This window comes from Mangifera indica, chromosome 14 (genome assembly GCF_011075055.1).
Source record: "Mangifera indica cultivar Alphonso chromosome 14, CATAS_Mindica_2.1, whole genome shotgun sequence".
Taxonomy (NCBI): domain Eukaryota; kingdom Viridiplantae; phylum Streptophyta; class Magnoliopsida; order Sapindales; family Anacardiaceae; genus Mangifera; species Mangifera indica.
The window spans coordinates 1,371,861-1,386,267 of NC_058150.1; the positions used below are offsets into that span (position 1 = coordinate 1,371,861).

The 14,407-nt window shown below is 34.0% G+C and overlaps 2 protein-coding genes across 3 annotated transcripts; both read left to right on the forward strand.

Moving 5' to 3' along the window:
• Window positions 1-319: 319 nt before the first annotated feature.
• Window positions 320-5,222, forward strand: LOC123196674 (aluminum-activated malate transporter 9-like). The gene is made up of 6 exons (XM_044610741.1): window positions 320-850; window positions 1,732-1,869; window positions 1,978-2,247; window positions 2,364-2,500; window positions 2,594-2,740; window positions 4,109-5,222. The coding sequence occupies exons 1-6, from the start codon at window positions 499-501 to the stop codon at window positions 4,796-4,798; spliced, it is 1,734 nt and encodes a 577-aa protein (XP_044466676.1). The 5' UTR covers window positions 320-498; the 3' UTR covers window positions 4,799-5,222.
• An 822-nt stretch (window positions 5,223-6,044) lies between these two features.
• Window positions 6,045-13,053, forward strand: LOC123196675 (serine/threonine-protein phosphatase 2A 65 kDa regulatory subunit A beta isoform-like). 2 transcript variants are annotated; one of them, XM_044610743.1, is made up of 14 exons: window positions 6,050-6,200; window positions 6,365-6,380; window positions 6,730-7,144; window positions 7,462-7,708; window positions 8,281-8,393; window positions 8,517-8,596; window positions 8,925-9,066; window positions 9,188-9,268; window positions 9,966-10,070; window positions 10,497-10,679; window positions 11,636-11,728; window positions 12,013-12,152; window positions 12,237-12,303; window positions 12,720-13,053. In XM_044610743.1, the coding sequence occupies exons 3-14, from the start codon at window positions 6,752-6,754 to the stop codon at window positions 12,837-12,839; spliced, it is 1,764 nt and encodes a 587-aa protein (XP_044466678.1). In that variant the 5' UTR covers window positions 6,050-6,200; window positions 6,365-6,380; window positions 6,730-6,751; the 3' UTR covers window positions 12,840-13,053. The 2 variants fall into 2 exon arrangements, with proteins under 2 accessions (XP_044466677.1, XP_044466678.1); XM_044610742.1 differs by lacking the exon at window positions 6,365-6,380 and having other exon boundaries at window positions 6,045-6,200.
• The last annotated feature ends 1,354 nt before the right edge of the window (window positions 13,054-14,407 follow it).

The window sequence follows — 14,407 nt, forward strand, 5'->3', positions numbered from 1 at the left end:
CCTTTCATCGTATACAGTAATTTTGCTAGAACTTGTAATTCCTCTTATATTAATGGTTAACCAAATACAATATTAATTAATTTTTAAAATATATTTAATTAAAATAATATTTAAATATTCTTATATTACTTCCGTTTTAATAATAAAAAATATAAAGTAATGTCAAAATTGGCATATGATATATCATGTGGGTATGATTGGATAGAAACTTTTTAACAATGGTAAATAATTGTCCACGTGTCCTCCTTCCGTTAGCTTGATGAATGAGTCATCTGTTATCTCCTGCCATATTTAACTTCGCAAGTAAAAAGGACGACATTTAACTATTAACGTCTCTGCCCCACCAGATCTCTACAGCCCCGGTTTTCCTCTACGCCAGGCAACAAATCCAAAGCAACCTCATCTTCTTCTTCTTCATACAACAAAACCGAAAACCCATTTCCCTATTCTCATTTTTCAGCCAGTAAAGGAAGGTTTTTTTTTTTTTTTCAAACGATAATGGCGATACGGCAAGGGTCATTGAGAGAGAAGCTGCTCTCTGTTAAGGGCTACCCAGAGCCTGGCTTAAGCGTTGTGGAATCCAACGATGAAGACCTACAGCGTTGTTGTTGCTCGCGGCGGGTCATTTGCGATAAAATCGCGAGCTTTGTAAAGAGTTTGATCGATGTATTTGGTAAGGCTGTTCGTATGGGCAGGTCTGATCCAAGGAAGATTGTGTTCGCAGCGAAGATGGGTTTGTCTTTGGTGCTTATTTCACTGCTGATTTTCCTGAAAATGCCTCTTAAAGAGCTCAGTAGTCACTATGTTTGGGCTATTCTTACTGTTGTGGTTGTGTTTGAGTTCAGTATAGGTACGCTTTTTCTGATGTTTATTTTGTATTTGATACGAGTATAGTACTTTTGCTGATGTTTATTTTGTTTCTGGCTGATTCAGTCATTTTAGGTGGTTTGAATTTCTTCAATTTTAGAGTTTTAGCCTGTAGTGAAGTTGTCTAAGTTATGGTGCTATACATAGGGGATTCATTTTGTACATTGGATTGGATAGAATTGGGGACTTACAAGCTGGAAGTTTATCACCGTGATTGATTGAAGTTGAACAAAAAGATAGATAAAAATTTCACGGCTTATTGATTTTTCTGTACAGTCGCCTTTATATGAGTTTTGTATTTGGCCCAGAGTAGACCATAAAAAACTTAGTAAAGCAAAGAATACATTTTTAGGTTGTTTGTCAAGTTCGTTTATTTTATTGAATAAAATTGTGAATTTTTTATTGCAACCCTTGATAATAACTGCACATGAGAAAAGCAGCTTGGCATATTTCTCTTGTTGTAGCCTCAATTGGTTCAATATCTATGATTAATAATTTTTTTTTTGTGTGTGTATATTTATATAATATATATATATTAGATTTCTAGTTAGGACCATCCTGACATACTTATGTCAGGACTCAGGACAAAACTTATTCGCTGTTGGATCCTTATATGTAAATTATCATTTCAGTCCAATGAGTGGATCTAACAGTATTCAAGGACGGTCACGATAAAATTATATCATGATGATCTTGGCTAGAGAATTTCTATATGTTTATAAGTTTTGCATAAAATATTCCTTCTCTGCTTTATAAAAAGTTGGTGCTTTAGTTACTATCTCCACATGGATTTTTCTAATTCCCAAAAAGAGTAAGAAAATGTTTTTTTATTTTGAAATGGTACATAGCTGTGTTTTTGTGCAGGAGCAACACTTAGCAAAGGATTTAACCGCGGGTTGGGGACATTCTCAGCTGGAGGGCTTGCTCTTGCTACTGCAGAGCTTTCAGTATTGGCTGGAGAGTGGGAAGAAGTTTTAATTGTTATCAGTATCTTCATTATAGGTCTGCTTTTGCATCTACACCATGTTGTTAGACTGTTTGTTAATTTTGTCCACTAACCATTTGTTCTCTCTTTTGCTTTTTTTGTTTTATTATGTGGTTAATTGCCAGGATTTTTGGCTACTTATGCAAAGCTATATCCTACAATGAAGCCTTATGAATATGGGTTTCGTGTGTTCTTGCTGACATATTGTTACATAATGGTATCTGGGTATAGAACAAGGGAGTTTATTCACACAGCTGTAACACGGTTTTTGCTCATTGCCTTGGGTGCTGGTGTTTGTTTGGTAATAAATATATGCATTTATCCCATTTGGGCTGGTGAAGATTTGCACAACTTGGTGGTGAAAAATTTCAGGAATGTGGCAACTTCTTTGGAAGGTTGATTTCTGCTGATTAATTATCTTACTGGATTCATTAGATTGCTTCTCATAACTTCTTTCCCTTCCCAGCTTGCCTTTCTGTTTTATGACTAATACCTTTGAGCTTCAAGTTAGGTTGTATTAACAGGTACCTCAGTTGTATTGAATATGAGAGGGTCCCTTCTAAAATTCTTATTTACCAAGCTGCCGATGACCCAGTTTACAGTGGCTACAGATCAGCTGTAGAATCAACAAGCCAAGAGGATGCTCTGGTATTTTTATTTCCAATTTGCAATTTGTTTCATGAATGGGAATGATATAATTATTTTCTTAACTCCTTTTATATTCCTTATTCTAATGTGTAGATGGGATTTGCTATTTGGGAGCCGCCTCATGGTCCTTACAAGTCATTTAAATATCCATGGAAGAATTACGTTAAAGTAAGTGGCGCACTAAGGCATTGTGCATTCATGGTTATGGCGTTGCATGGATGCATACTTTCAGAAATACAGGTAATGATTTTGCAGAGGTTTTGAAGTTTGACATGTGCACAATATTGATTCATATAGATTAGGTAATTCTTGGGTTTATATTGATGAATTAGTGTGCACAAGTTGAATGCTCAAGTAGTCATATACTTTGACTAAGGAATGTTGAAGAGGTCCAATTCTCAAGATTGACTCTTAGAAAGTTGTTTCTGCACCATATAACTCTTAGGTTATTTGATCACACAACTTAGTTAAAACAGCTGGCTCAGCCTAAGGAGATGATTCATTCTTGAATTATGACATTTGTCAAGTTTTCTGCCAGCTGTAGCCTAAACTATCACTGCCCTCTGCTCAGATCTAGGTACTGCATTTTATATGCAATGAGATCTTATTCTCCTTTCTTAAAGAAGCAAAGAGTCACTGCTCTTGTTGTCTGTTGCAAGATTAAATTGATCACTGAACACATCTATCATTATCTTTTTCTTAAAATTTCTTTAAGTCAAACAGTTTACACCATAGTTGTTAAAAGCTCGCTTTAAGTGAGAGGCTCCTCAAGGCAGTAGGTCCACTGCTTCTAGACATGCAAAGCGAGTGAGAGTCTTAAAACATAGCTTAAGTGCTCTTTTATTGCGATTTATAAGAAGAAAAAAGGTCAGAAAAGCATGTTTTTAAACCAAAATCTTTTTTTTTTTTTAAGTCTAATACTAAGTCGATGTTTAAGGATACATAAGTCTTGGAATGCAAGTCCTCTGACAAAAAAGAATGTTTTCATGAAGAAATGAATGAAATCAGAGATGAAAATTATGACAATGAGAAAGAAGATGTAACCTTCAATAATGAAAATGAAGATTTGGATTTCAATTAAAATACATATTTGATAAAAGTTTATGTAGATTAAAGAGTTTTTATATTTGTTTATGTTTTATTTTAAACATTTATATTTGTTTTTGAGAATTCATCGATGATATTATACTTTGATGTTTGAGTAATTGGTCTCTATTAATTTGTTTTTTTATCGTTTTTGGTCCAAAAGCAATGCCTTTGCCTCATTTTTTTCGTTCAGGCGATAAAATCCCTCATCGCTTTTAGGTGCTTTTCACCTTTAACAATTATGATTTACACTGCTATCTTGACATCCTTCGTTGTACAGCACTGTGCTTGAGGTAAATTGCAATATCACATATGAACCATGGATTCGTGTGCTTCATGAGAAAGTACTCAGCTATTTGTCAGTCCAATGGGTCCATGACAAGCACTGTTTTGTTTAATTGTGTTGTTGCCTTCATGCCTGTAGACCTGTTTTATAAGGTTATTTTCAAGAGTTAGCCTCACTTTTCTCTTTGATTGGACTGTCTGCGTTTCTATTGAATTTTGTGATATTTGTATGTAAAGGCTCCAGAGGATCGGAGACAAGTCTTTCGTCGTGAGCTGCAGAGGGTGGGTATTGAAGGTGCTAAAGTTTTGCGTGAACTTGCGAATAAAATTAAGAGAATGGAGAAATTAGGTCCAGTCGACATACTCTCTGAAGTGCATGAGGCTGCAGAGGAATTGCAGAGCAAGGTTGACCGGAAATCATACCTTCTTGTCAATGCAGAGAGCTGGGAAATTGGAACCCGGGCGAAGGTGCAGGGAGAACCCCAAGAATCACTTAAGTTGGATGATGAAGAAAATGAAGTGCTTGAATATAAATCTCGTAGCGAAGCTGTACTTGATCTCAGATCAGTTATGCACACAAATTGGGAATTCCATAGCTCAAACATAGGTATGAATTCCAGAAGGATACCAGACATTCCTCCTGAAATGAAGAAACAAATATCATGGCCAGCTCGAATCTCATTTGATGCTGATGCAATGCCACATTTGGAAAAATCAAAAACGTATGAAAGTGCAAGCGCCTTGTCTCTAGCGACTTTTTCTTCACTTTTGATTGAATTTGTTGCCAGGTTGCAAAATGTTGTTGATGCTTTTGAAGAGTTAGGTGAGAAAGCAAATTTTAAGGAACCTATTGATCAATCAGCAATGGAGGCAGCGCTGCTGCCAATTGGGTGGTGGACCAGATTGCGGAGATTGCTGAAGTTCTAGAATCCAAACAGAAACATTTTTCTGTTAAAATCCTGAAACATGAAACTCAAATCTTATATGAATTCTCAAGCTACCTATTGATGGAATCACAGCTTCTGACATTGGTTTCAAGACTTTCCAACATACATCGGTCTCAGTTTTTTAAGTCTGAAGACAATGGAGGCTGATTTCAGAACAGCAAATTTTTGCAGACAAGAAATGGTGTACAAACTCTCTTGTAGTGGTAGTTTTATCAAGGATAGACTGGTAGATCTAATATCTGGAAGCAGAGAGAAAATTTCTGATGAATTTTTCTTTTGGATGACAAGACAAATCCAGTTACCATGAATTTGTATGAAAACATGGTAGAATATATATGAAAATAAACTTTTTGTTGCTCTGTTTATTTTTGGCAATAATATATGTATCCAATTTTGTGTATCTATTTAATTATTTATATTTGGGTATTACTTTATTTTAATTTAAAATCATCTAATTATACAATAACGTATCATCTGGATACCTAATTGGATACTCAAAACTGGGTGTATTAACTCTTTATGTCAGTCTTTATACTTTTGGTTTCTCATCCCTATTTGATGAATCCTTTTGCTGCCTGCTTGGAACATCATACAGTTGACATCCAGATTTGGCAACCCCATTTTGGAAGGAAAGTTGCAGTTTCAAAGTATTGGTTTTTGCTATTAAAAATGCAAATGTCAGAAATCCATCTTTTATCATTTTCATTTCAGTATTTTGCCTACAAGTTCGAGGTTGCTGCCCCTGAGCTGAACTGAGGGGAGTAACCAAGCTGAGTCCAAGCCTGATCTTGCTCAGTTCCAGGTTAGGGTTGATTAAAATATCAGTAACCCTCTAAAGTGTCAAATCTTGTTCTTATATTTTCAAAATATAAAATTAATTAATAAATATATAAATCATGAAATTTAAATATGTTTTTTTCAGTCAAGTTTGAATCAGTTACCATTGTTTCAAGTTCAGGCAAAAAACTTCTTAATTGAACTCAGCTTTGTCACAGTGTCATCAAATTGAGTTCAAACCAAATATTATTCAATTCGATTTGTTCATATTTTAACTGATGTCACCAATCTATCTGACCCATCACTGGTTAAGACCCAGAGTGACCTTTGGACTGGAGCAAGGTCCGGTTCGAGAATGAAAAAATATTGATTTTAATACCAAAAGGAAAACATCTGACGGACTGAACCGGACCGGACCAACATTTCAAATTCACCTCATTTTGTGACAACAATCTTCTCGAGTCAAAAAGACAACCCGATATTGAAGTAAATTACTGCCTAAAAAGGAAAAACAAATCAGATCAAATAAAATCTTTTAGCTTTACATCTCTCTTCACGTTCTCGCCGGATCAAGTACTTTGCTCGCTCAATCCAAGCCTCTCTAGGTACTATAATGTTTCTTTTTTTTTTTTTCATCTGGCAACATGTTTTTTTATTTCGGTGAAGCTTCTTACTGTCGCTTTACGCTTTGAATTTCTTCGATCTGATTTTTTTGGTGTATAATTATTGCTTTTGGAAACCTGTGAACTCGTGGAATCACTCGTATTAGCTTGAGATCTTATTAGGTTTGTGTTTCTGGACTCTCTGTTTTCTAATTAATTAGAGTAATTCTTTTTATAGCATTCAGTGTGGTGTGTATGGAATTATGTTGAATTTATGAAATTATGAGAATTAATTGGAAATTTTGGTTTTTTCCCTGTAATGTTGTATAGTCAAGAACTAATAAATTTGGATGGTTTAGAAATAAATTGTGAAACTTAAACTTGGTAAAGTGCTTTCAATTTTCATTTATTTAAAAATTTTGTTCCTATTTTTAAATTATTCAGCTATGAAGAATGTTATTTTTAATATGTGGGTTTTTTTTGTAGAGTTAAATTGTGCAAAAACTAGATTATTATTATTTTTTTTCTGTAGGTGTGAGATCTTGCGAGCCAAGATGGCTATGATCGATGAGCCACTTTACCCCATTGCAGTTCTAATTGATGAGCTGAAAAATGATGATATTCAACTTCGTTTGAACTCAATCCGGAGGCTGTCAACTATAGCTCGTGCCCTTGGAGAGGAGAGGACTCGGAAGGAGTTGATACCGTTTTTGAGTGAGAATAATGATGATGACGATGAAGTACTTCTTGCAATGGCAGAAGAATTGGGGGTTTTCATTCCTTATGTTGGTGGTTTGGAACATGCAAATGTGTTGCTTCCTCCACTGGAGACTTTGTGCACTGTTGAGGAAACTTGTGTGAGAGACAAGTCAGTGGAGTCATTGTGTAGGATTGGTTCACAGATGAGGGAACAAGACGTGGTTGAGTATTTTATTCCGTTAGTCAAGGTCAGTTAATGCCACTGCTCCATTAGAATCAGGGACTCATGTGACAATGAAATCATCCAGATGAATTTTCAATAGACTAGGTTCTAACTAGGCATCATTTGGTTACTAGTACTATTACTAGTGTAGTCTTAGTGATTGGCCTTCACAAGGTGACAGTTCAGTTTTGCTATCATCTAATATAATTGTTCAATTACTATTTTATTTTTTTCAATCATACTTTCTTTCTGGTCTTAATTAATATTTTTAGATGATATACTTTGACCTTACTACAGTTTGAATAACTCTGTTTATCACACATTTTGTTCCTGAACATCTAGAGACTGGCTGGTGGCGAGTGGTTTACAGCTCGAGTCTCATCATGTGGTTTGTTTCATATTGCATACCCAAGTGCTCCAGAAGCGTTAAAAACTGAACTTCGAACAATATACAGGCAACTGTGTGAAGATGACATGCCCATGGTTAGGAGATCTGCTGCAACAAACCTTGGAAAATTTGCTGCTACGGTTGAATCTTCCCATTTGAAGTCTGAAATCATGTTTATATTTGAGGAGTTAACACAAGATGGTATGTAGATTCAGAAGTATATTTGTTCAGTTTGCTTTTTTATAATTCAGCTATATGATAGTCATTATTCTTTGCTGATTTATTCTTAGTATAAGATATTTTTCAAATGTTAACCCATGTATTCTTTTTTTGTGCTTGATTTTATTCTTATAGCTAATATTTAATCTAACAGTTATTGCAATGCTAAGATAGATTAACGAATGCTAGGAAATTATGGTACTTTTTCTAATGCAACAGCTTTCCTTATCCCTCTTAACAAAACAAAAATAAAAATAAAAAACCATTGGTAAACTGCCACTGGAAATTGATCAATGATTTTCAAACTATAGCAGTTCCTTTCTCAATTTTGTGTATGTTGTAAGAAAATCTACAGATATCACTCTAGACTTTTTATAAAGCACAAACATGGCTTAGTAGCACAATCTATGAGTTTGCAGCTTCAACATTTTTCAGGCAAACATAGTTAAAGTGTTAAAACCTCCATATTTCTTGGCAAATATAAAATTTATCCCTTTTTTATTTTCTAAGTTGTGGGTTAATATCAAATCTTCTCAAATTTATCTTTGCTTCAGAGCAAGATTCTGTTCGGTTGTTGGCTGTTGAGGGTTGTGGAGCTCTTGGAAAGTTGTTGGAACCCCAGGATTGCGTCGCACATATTCTACCTATTATAATTAATTTCTCGCAGGTACAACATATCTTATTATTGATTTTATTTATATATTTTTTCTCATATGTCATATCCATTGATGATTTATTGCAATATGGTATTCATTGGCCATCATGCTTGATAAATTTTTTTATTACACAGGATAAGTCTTGGCGTGTTCGTTACATGGTTGCAAATCAATTATATGAGCTATGTGAAGCTGTCGGTCCTGAGCCTACCAAGTAATCAAATTGATGTTCTAGTTTAGCCAATCTTTTGTTGGTTTCTATGTTCCTGTGGAAGATTGCAATGCATATCCAATTTTTTTCTTTAATTTTTTATTTTTAACTTGGTAATCTCATATGTACTTGCTAATACCTTCTCACTTTGAAAATGTTACATGAATGTCAAGGTTGTGAGGTTGTCTTTTAGATTTTTAATCATTTAAAGTCTTTTTTATCTTTTTGCTGTCTATTTTGTATGCTATTGTTTTCTTATTGAATTTATGGATCTTCTGTCGGTTTGCTCGAAGTGTAATTAACACTTGTATTGATTTTTGACTTTTTTTAGGTCAGATGTGGTTCATGCATATGTTCGGCTACTTCGTGATAATGAAGCTGAAGTACGTATTGCTGCTGCTGGAAAAGTAACTAAGATTTGCCGTATTTTGACTCCAGAACTTGCAATCCAGCATATTCTTCCTTGTGTGAAGGTACATACGTGCTTGATATTATTATTTTATTTAGTACAAATTCCTTTCCATATTATTACATTCTTGTTTTGATAATTTGTGATAGTGGCATCATCAAAAAATACACGTTCTACTACTGTAGGATTTATCAACAGATTCCTCACAACATGTTCGTTCTGCTTTAGCTACTGTTATAATGGGAATGGCTCCAGTTTTAGGAAAGGTAAGAAATCTGTATTTGTAATCTTTCTCTGTGAATGAAATTATGAGTCATCTATTCATTCACATGTTCACAAAACTAAAGATGGCATACCTTACATGATATTCATAAATAAATCTCAATGATAACATTTGACCTTTGTTGATGACTGTATGATTTTGAGGAGCTGAACTATTGATTTGACCATTCATTCTGATCTTTCATTCTGACAACCTGGTGTACTAGATTTGTTACTTATGACTGATGATGGATTGTCTTCTCATATTTTTTCTGTGCATAATTTTACATCGTCTTAGACAACTTGATGATCATGTTATTGTTCTTGTGTGTGTGTGTGTCTGTGTTTCAAATGAAGTTTCTTTTGTCAATTGATTGCTATCTATTTAAGAAATTAGCGTAATATGGTAATATATTCTATTGCTTTTAACTGGTAAACCAACTTAATGGCATTCATGATATTTCTTTGAGCAAACATAGCATTCTCTTATCATAAGAATTGTAGTACTTGATTGTGTTAACATGTTTACATTTCTTTGTGAATGAAGATTCTTGGTTCTCATGTGGATCATACAGGGCTATGTTCCCTACATCTTTGTTCCTTCACCATCGAATCTGAATGATAAATATAGTTATTATATTTATTCCTTGGAATGCTTATTTCTCTCTGGCCATTTAGTTTACTTTCCTTTTATGGTTGCAGGATGCAACAATAGAGCAACTGCTGCCTATTTTCCTTTCTCTTCTAAAGGATGAATTTCCTGATGTCCGGCTTAATATTATTAGCAAGCTTGATCAAGTGAACCAGGTCTGTCAAAAGTTCAGAATCTGAATGTCACTTGCATTTTTATGAAATTTGTAGTCATTTTTTTAGGTCATGGATTTTGCTTGAATGGGTAAAGTATGTCTGTTGTCCAACAAGTTTTTGAGCAAATGGTTCTGGATATGCTGTTTGGATTCCTGAGATGTTTGAAGTCTAGTGTGACATATACTGGTCCCTTTAAATCATGAATCTATTGTCTTGATTTTTTCACTCTCTTTCTCTAACTGGAATTTGTAAGGTCATTATATTTCACTCCCTACTTAAATTAATACTTCAATGGAATTTTTGTCCAAAATAATGCCCCCCTTTTTCTCCTGCTGGTTTGATGAACTGGTATTTTGTATTTATCTGGCTCTGTATGATGAGTGATTGTTATTTGAATGAATTACTCTGATTTGGCTGTTTATGCAGGTAATTGGAATTGATCTGCTATCTCAATCTCTGTTGCCAGCAATTGTTGAGCTTGCAGAGGATAGACACTGGAGGGTTAGACTTGCAATAATTGAATACATACCATTATTGGCAAGTCAATTGGGCGTTGGGTTCTTTGATGATAAGCTTGGTGCTCTTTGCATGCAATGGTTAAAAGATAAGGTATGCGAACTTGTGTGGTAGTTTGAATTTGAGTAAAAGTGTTTGAAATATGTTATTCTATCTCTAACTTTCTCACATTTTCTTATGTGATTGCAAATTATGTTTGCAGTTCCTCACTTAGAATTTCAGCTCTTCTCCTTTTTGTCTAAACTGTCACGGCTTGGCCAGATCAAACACTAGTGATTTTGTATCCAATCAAAACCTTGACTAATTGATCAAATTGGTTGGCTTCAATAGACTTATTTCTTGGAACCAAAAAGAGTAGTGTTCTGTTCTTTAGCAATTGAGGGTGCAGGCGAAAGATGTAAAGTGCTGCAGAGCATGCATGAAAAAGACCAACAACAATGAAAGAGGGATCGGGGCCTTTTAAGATGCAATTAAACGATTATCAGATAGAAACTGTGAGAAATCTAAAAGGCAAAGATACTTAGAAACCTTTCTTTGACTAACGGTTAAATCTATTTGCTCAAATGGCTCTCGCTGTTTGCTTTTGGCTAGACCATAAAAGCATGCTGTACATAAAGTGCGTTTATACAATTAATTAATACCATAGATTCACATGATCTTTCATTCTCTACATTTTATGGGAGTTTTCTTTGGAAGGCTAGAATTAGATCACAGATTTGCTGGTTAACATATTAACCACATAGCTGCTCACTGTACAAAATATATTGTTATAAAAAAAATTAATTAAAGCATTTTTGCTAATCTTTGAATGAAAAGTTATAGTGTTTGTGATTTTATGTGCTTAAAGTTTCATTAGCTTACATTCTTGGTGTAGTTATTTGCAACAGAAGTTATTTCTTATTGTCCAGTATAAGCATGATAAGATGAATTCATGTATTTTTCAACTTTTGTTGTTTCTATTATGGTTTTTACAGCATAGTCATGCAGCCATCAGCTGTTAAAATAAACTTGTAATACCCGTTTTGCTTATGTATTGGTAATGATCATAGGTTTATTCCATTCGTGATGCTGCTGCTAATAACGTGAAGCGTCTTGCAGAAGAATTTGGCCCAGATTGGGCAATGCAGCACATAGTTCCACAGGTTGTTTGGATTCTGTGTTGCAAAAATTACATATTTATTTCAGCATCTTCATCTTTGGAAAAAGAAATATTTAAACATGTTTTTGACATGAATAGAGTCATTAGATAAGACAAATTTAAGTGCAAATTTCTTTAAGGTGTTGGTTTTTATAATAATGCCTGTCACGTGTCTCAGAAATGGGATGGATTTTGAAGTGCGAGTATTAATTGGAAGTTACTTTTTTTAATGAATTTTATCTGTGTTCTTTTCTAACTCTTTGTACAAACTTTTCAATCTGTTGACAGGTTTTGGACATGATTAACAACCCACATTATTTGCATCGGATGACCATTCTACATGCAATTTCTTTGCTTGCCCCTGTGATGGGCTCTGAAATTACTTGTTCAACGCTTCTGCCTGTGGTTATAAATGCATCAAAAGATAGGTAAGTCTCTGGATCCTGAAGCTTATGAGTATTTGTTTTTTGTTCTATAATAATTTGGACAAAAGGCTGAGATTCACATCACAGGGTGCCAAACATCAAATTCAATGTGGCAAAGGTGTTGCAGTCACTTATTCCCATTGTCGATCAATCTGTAAGTTATTTAAAATAATTATGTAATCTTTGTGCCTGAAAATATTGGGATTTTTATTTCTTTAGAATTTAGTCAACACATTTTCTTATAGCTGATAACACAAAATGATTAAATTTTAGAGGTGAAGAAATTGGTATCATTAATTGTTGTTGAATAAATATGGTTCCCTAAATATTGCATTAAACCAAAAATCAAAATATTCACTGCTTGATATGGCTAGATATCAGTTGGTCTCTCTCTATCTTTTTCACACACACACACATATGTATGTTCATCTACCTTTGAGGTTGGCCCTCCCATCAAAACTTGAGATCATGCAGTTGAGGAGCCCTAAATCAATTTCTTCTTAAGTTGATTCCTTTAAAATGCCCAGGGGGAATTAACTAGTGTATATTATCTTATTTTCCTTGATGTAGGTAGTTGAGAAGATGATCCGTCCATGTTTGGTCGAGCTGAGTGAGGATCCAGATGTCGATGTCAGATTTTTCGCCACTCAAGCACTACAGTCAAGTGATCAGGTTATGATGTCCAGTTAAGATTATTGTTGTAATTAGCACTATTTTTTTTTTCATTCCTTTTCAGAATGCAGATATGTATCAAGTATCTAACTGATGAGGTGCCAGCGCTCCTTGTAGTCAGATAATATCTTGCCCTCTGATGCTTTGAAATTTTGATTGCATTTTTTACCCCTTGTCCAGTAAAATGTTTGGCGCTCACCAGTCATTAACTGGTGATGAAATATTTGTTCCATATCTTGATTTACAATCTCTCTAGTGACCTTTTGTGTGCACAAACAATGAGTATTAACTTGTGTATTAACAATTAGGATTGAATTTTACTTGAGTTCGAACGAGCCCGAAATGAGTTTAGCTTTAGTGAGCTCAAGTTCGATTATGACAGTTTAATATTTTCAAGCTTAAGCTTGAGTTTTAGAAGTGTTTAATTCGTAAAACTTGCAAGCTTAAAAAATTCAATATAAATTAACTAAAATGATGTCGTTTTAGTATTAAATTGAGCTCAAAGCTGATTAAACTCAAACTTGAGTCGAACTCGAGCTTGACTTCTTTTGAGCAAGTTGAGTTCAAACATCTTTGAAGCAAGCTCAAACTCGAGCTTGATCCCACTAAAACAGGCTTGAGCTCAGGAAAATTTGAGCACGTTTGGTTGAATCTAATTTTATTAACAATGACGTGTTATTATATAATCGATTAATATTTTATTTTTTATTTAAAATTATTTAATTACGTACAAATATTATTGCAAGTAATTTTAGTGTTTCTTATGTGAATGAGAATTGGCTTTTGAACTGTGCTTTGGAACTGAAATTATGTCTTGGAAGAAGATAGCAAGAACTAAGAAGGTGAAGGATGCTTGGAAATTTTGACTTTTATAAAACACGAAAACTAAATTACGTTGAAAACCCTTATTCCATGTTTGCGGGTGACTAAATATTTTGCCATGAACTTAAAAGAAATAAATAGCATATTTCGGCAGTTCCAAATAATTTGAATAAAATTAAAATTGGCAGATTTTCAAATATTAAGAAGTTTTGGTGAAATTTTTAGTTCATTTGTATCTTGACAGTACCTGCTAAGGGGTTATATGTCGGGTTTCATGTTACGGGTTAAAGGGTACTCAATCAGAATATGATCAATATTAGGATCGTGAAAAAAACTTTCAAATCAAATGCAACCCCTTTTATGAACAGATTGACACAATACAACTTGTTTAACTTGTATGAAAAAAGGGGTAAAATTCTTTTCGATCCCTTTTGGCATGAATCATGTTTTTCGCCATATATTCTCAAATTAATCAGTTTTGACACAAAATGATATGATATTTATATACATGTTGTCTGTTATTAAGGATTCACTTGAATACAATCTGATTTGTAAATAGATTAATATGAACACTCCCTGTATTTGTGTAAAAATACCTGATGACCCTTGTTAACATGTTATATCGAGTTAATTAATCATGCTATAAATTGTCAGTTCTACTTGGAACTTACCCAGAAGGAAACAGAAGAACAATGTTTTCTTTTTCCTAATTGACAAATTAAAGCAACTGGTTTTTGTTTTTTTTTTTTTGTTTTAATATCTAC

Coding starts and splice junctions, on each gene's coding strand:
- LOC123196674 (XM_044610741.1), top strand. CDS start 499: ATGGCGATACGGCAAGGGTCATTGAGAGAGAAGCTGCTCTCTGTTAAG. Junction 1,870..1,977: donor TATCAGTATCTTCATTATAG/GTCTGCTTTTGC, acceptor GTTAATTGCCAG/GATTTTTGGCTACTTATGCA. Junction 2,501..2,593: donor CAAGCCAAGAGGATGCTCTG/GTATTTTTATTT, acceptor TCTAATGTGTAG/ATGGGATTTGCTATTTGGGA.
- LOC123196675 (XM_044610742.1), top strand. CDS start 6,752: ATGGCTATGATCGATGAGCCACTTTACCCCATTGCAGTTCTAATTGAT. Junction 10,071..10,496: donor AGCTTGATCAAGTGAACCAG/GTCTGTCAAAAG, acceptor CTGTTTATGCAG/GTAATTGGAATTGATCTGCT. Junction 10,680..11,635: donor TGCAATGGTTAAAAGATAAG/GTATGCGAACTT, acceptor TAATGATCATAG/GTTTATTCCATTCGTGATGC.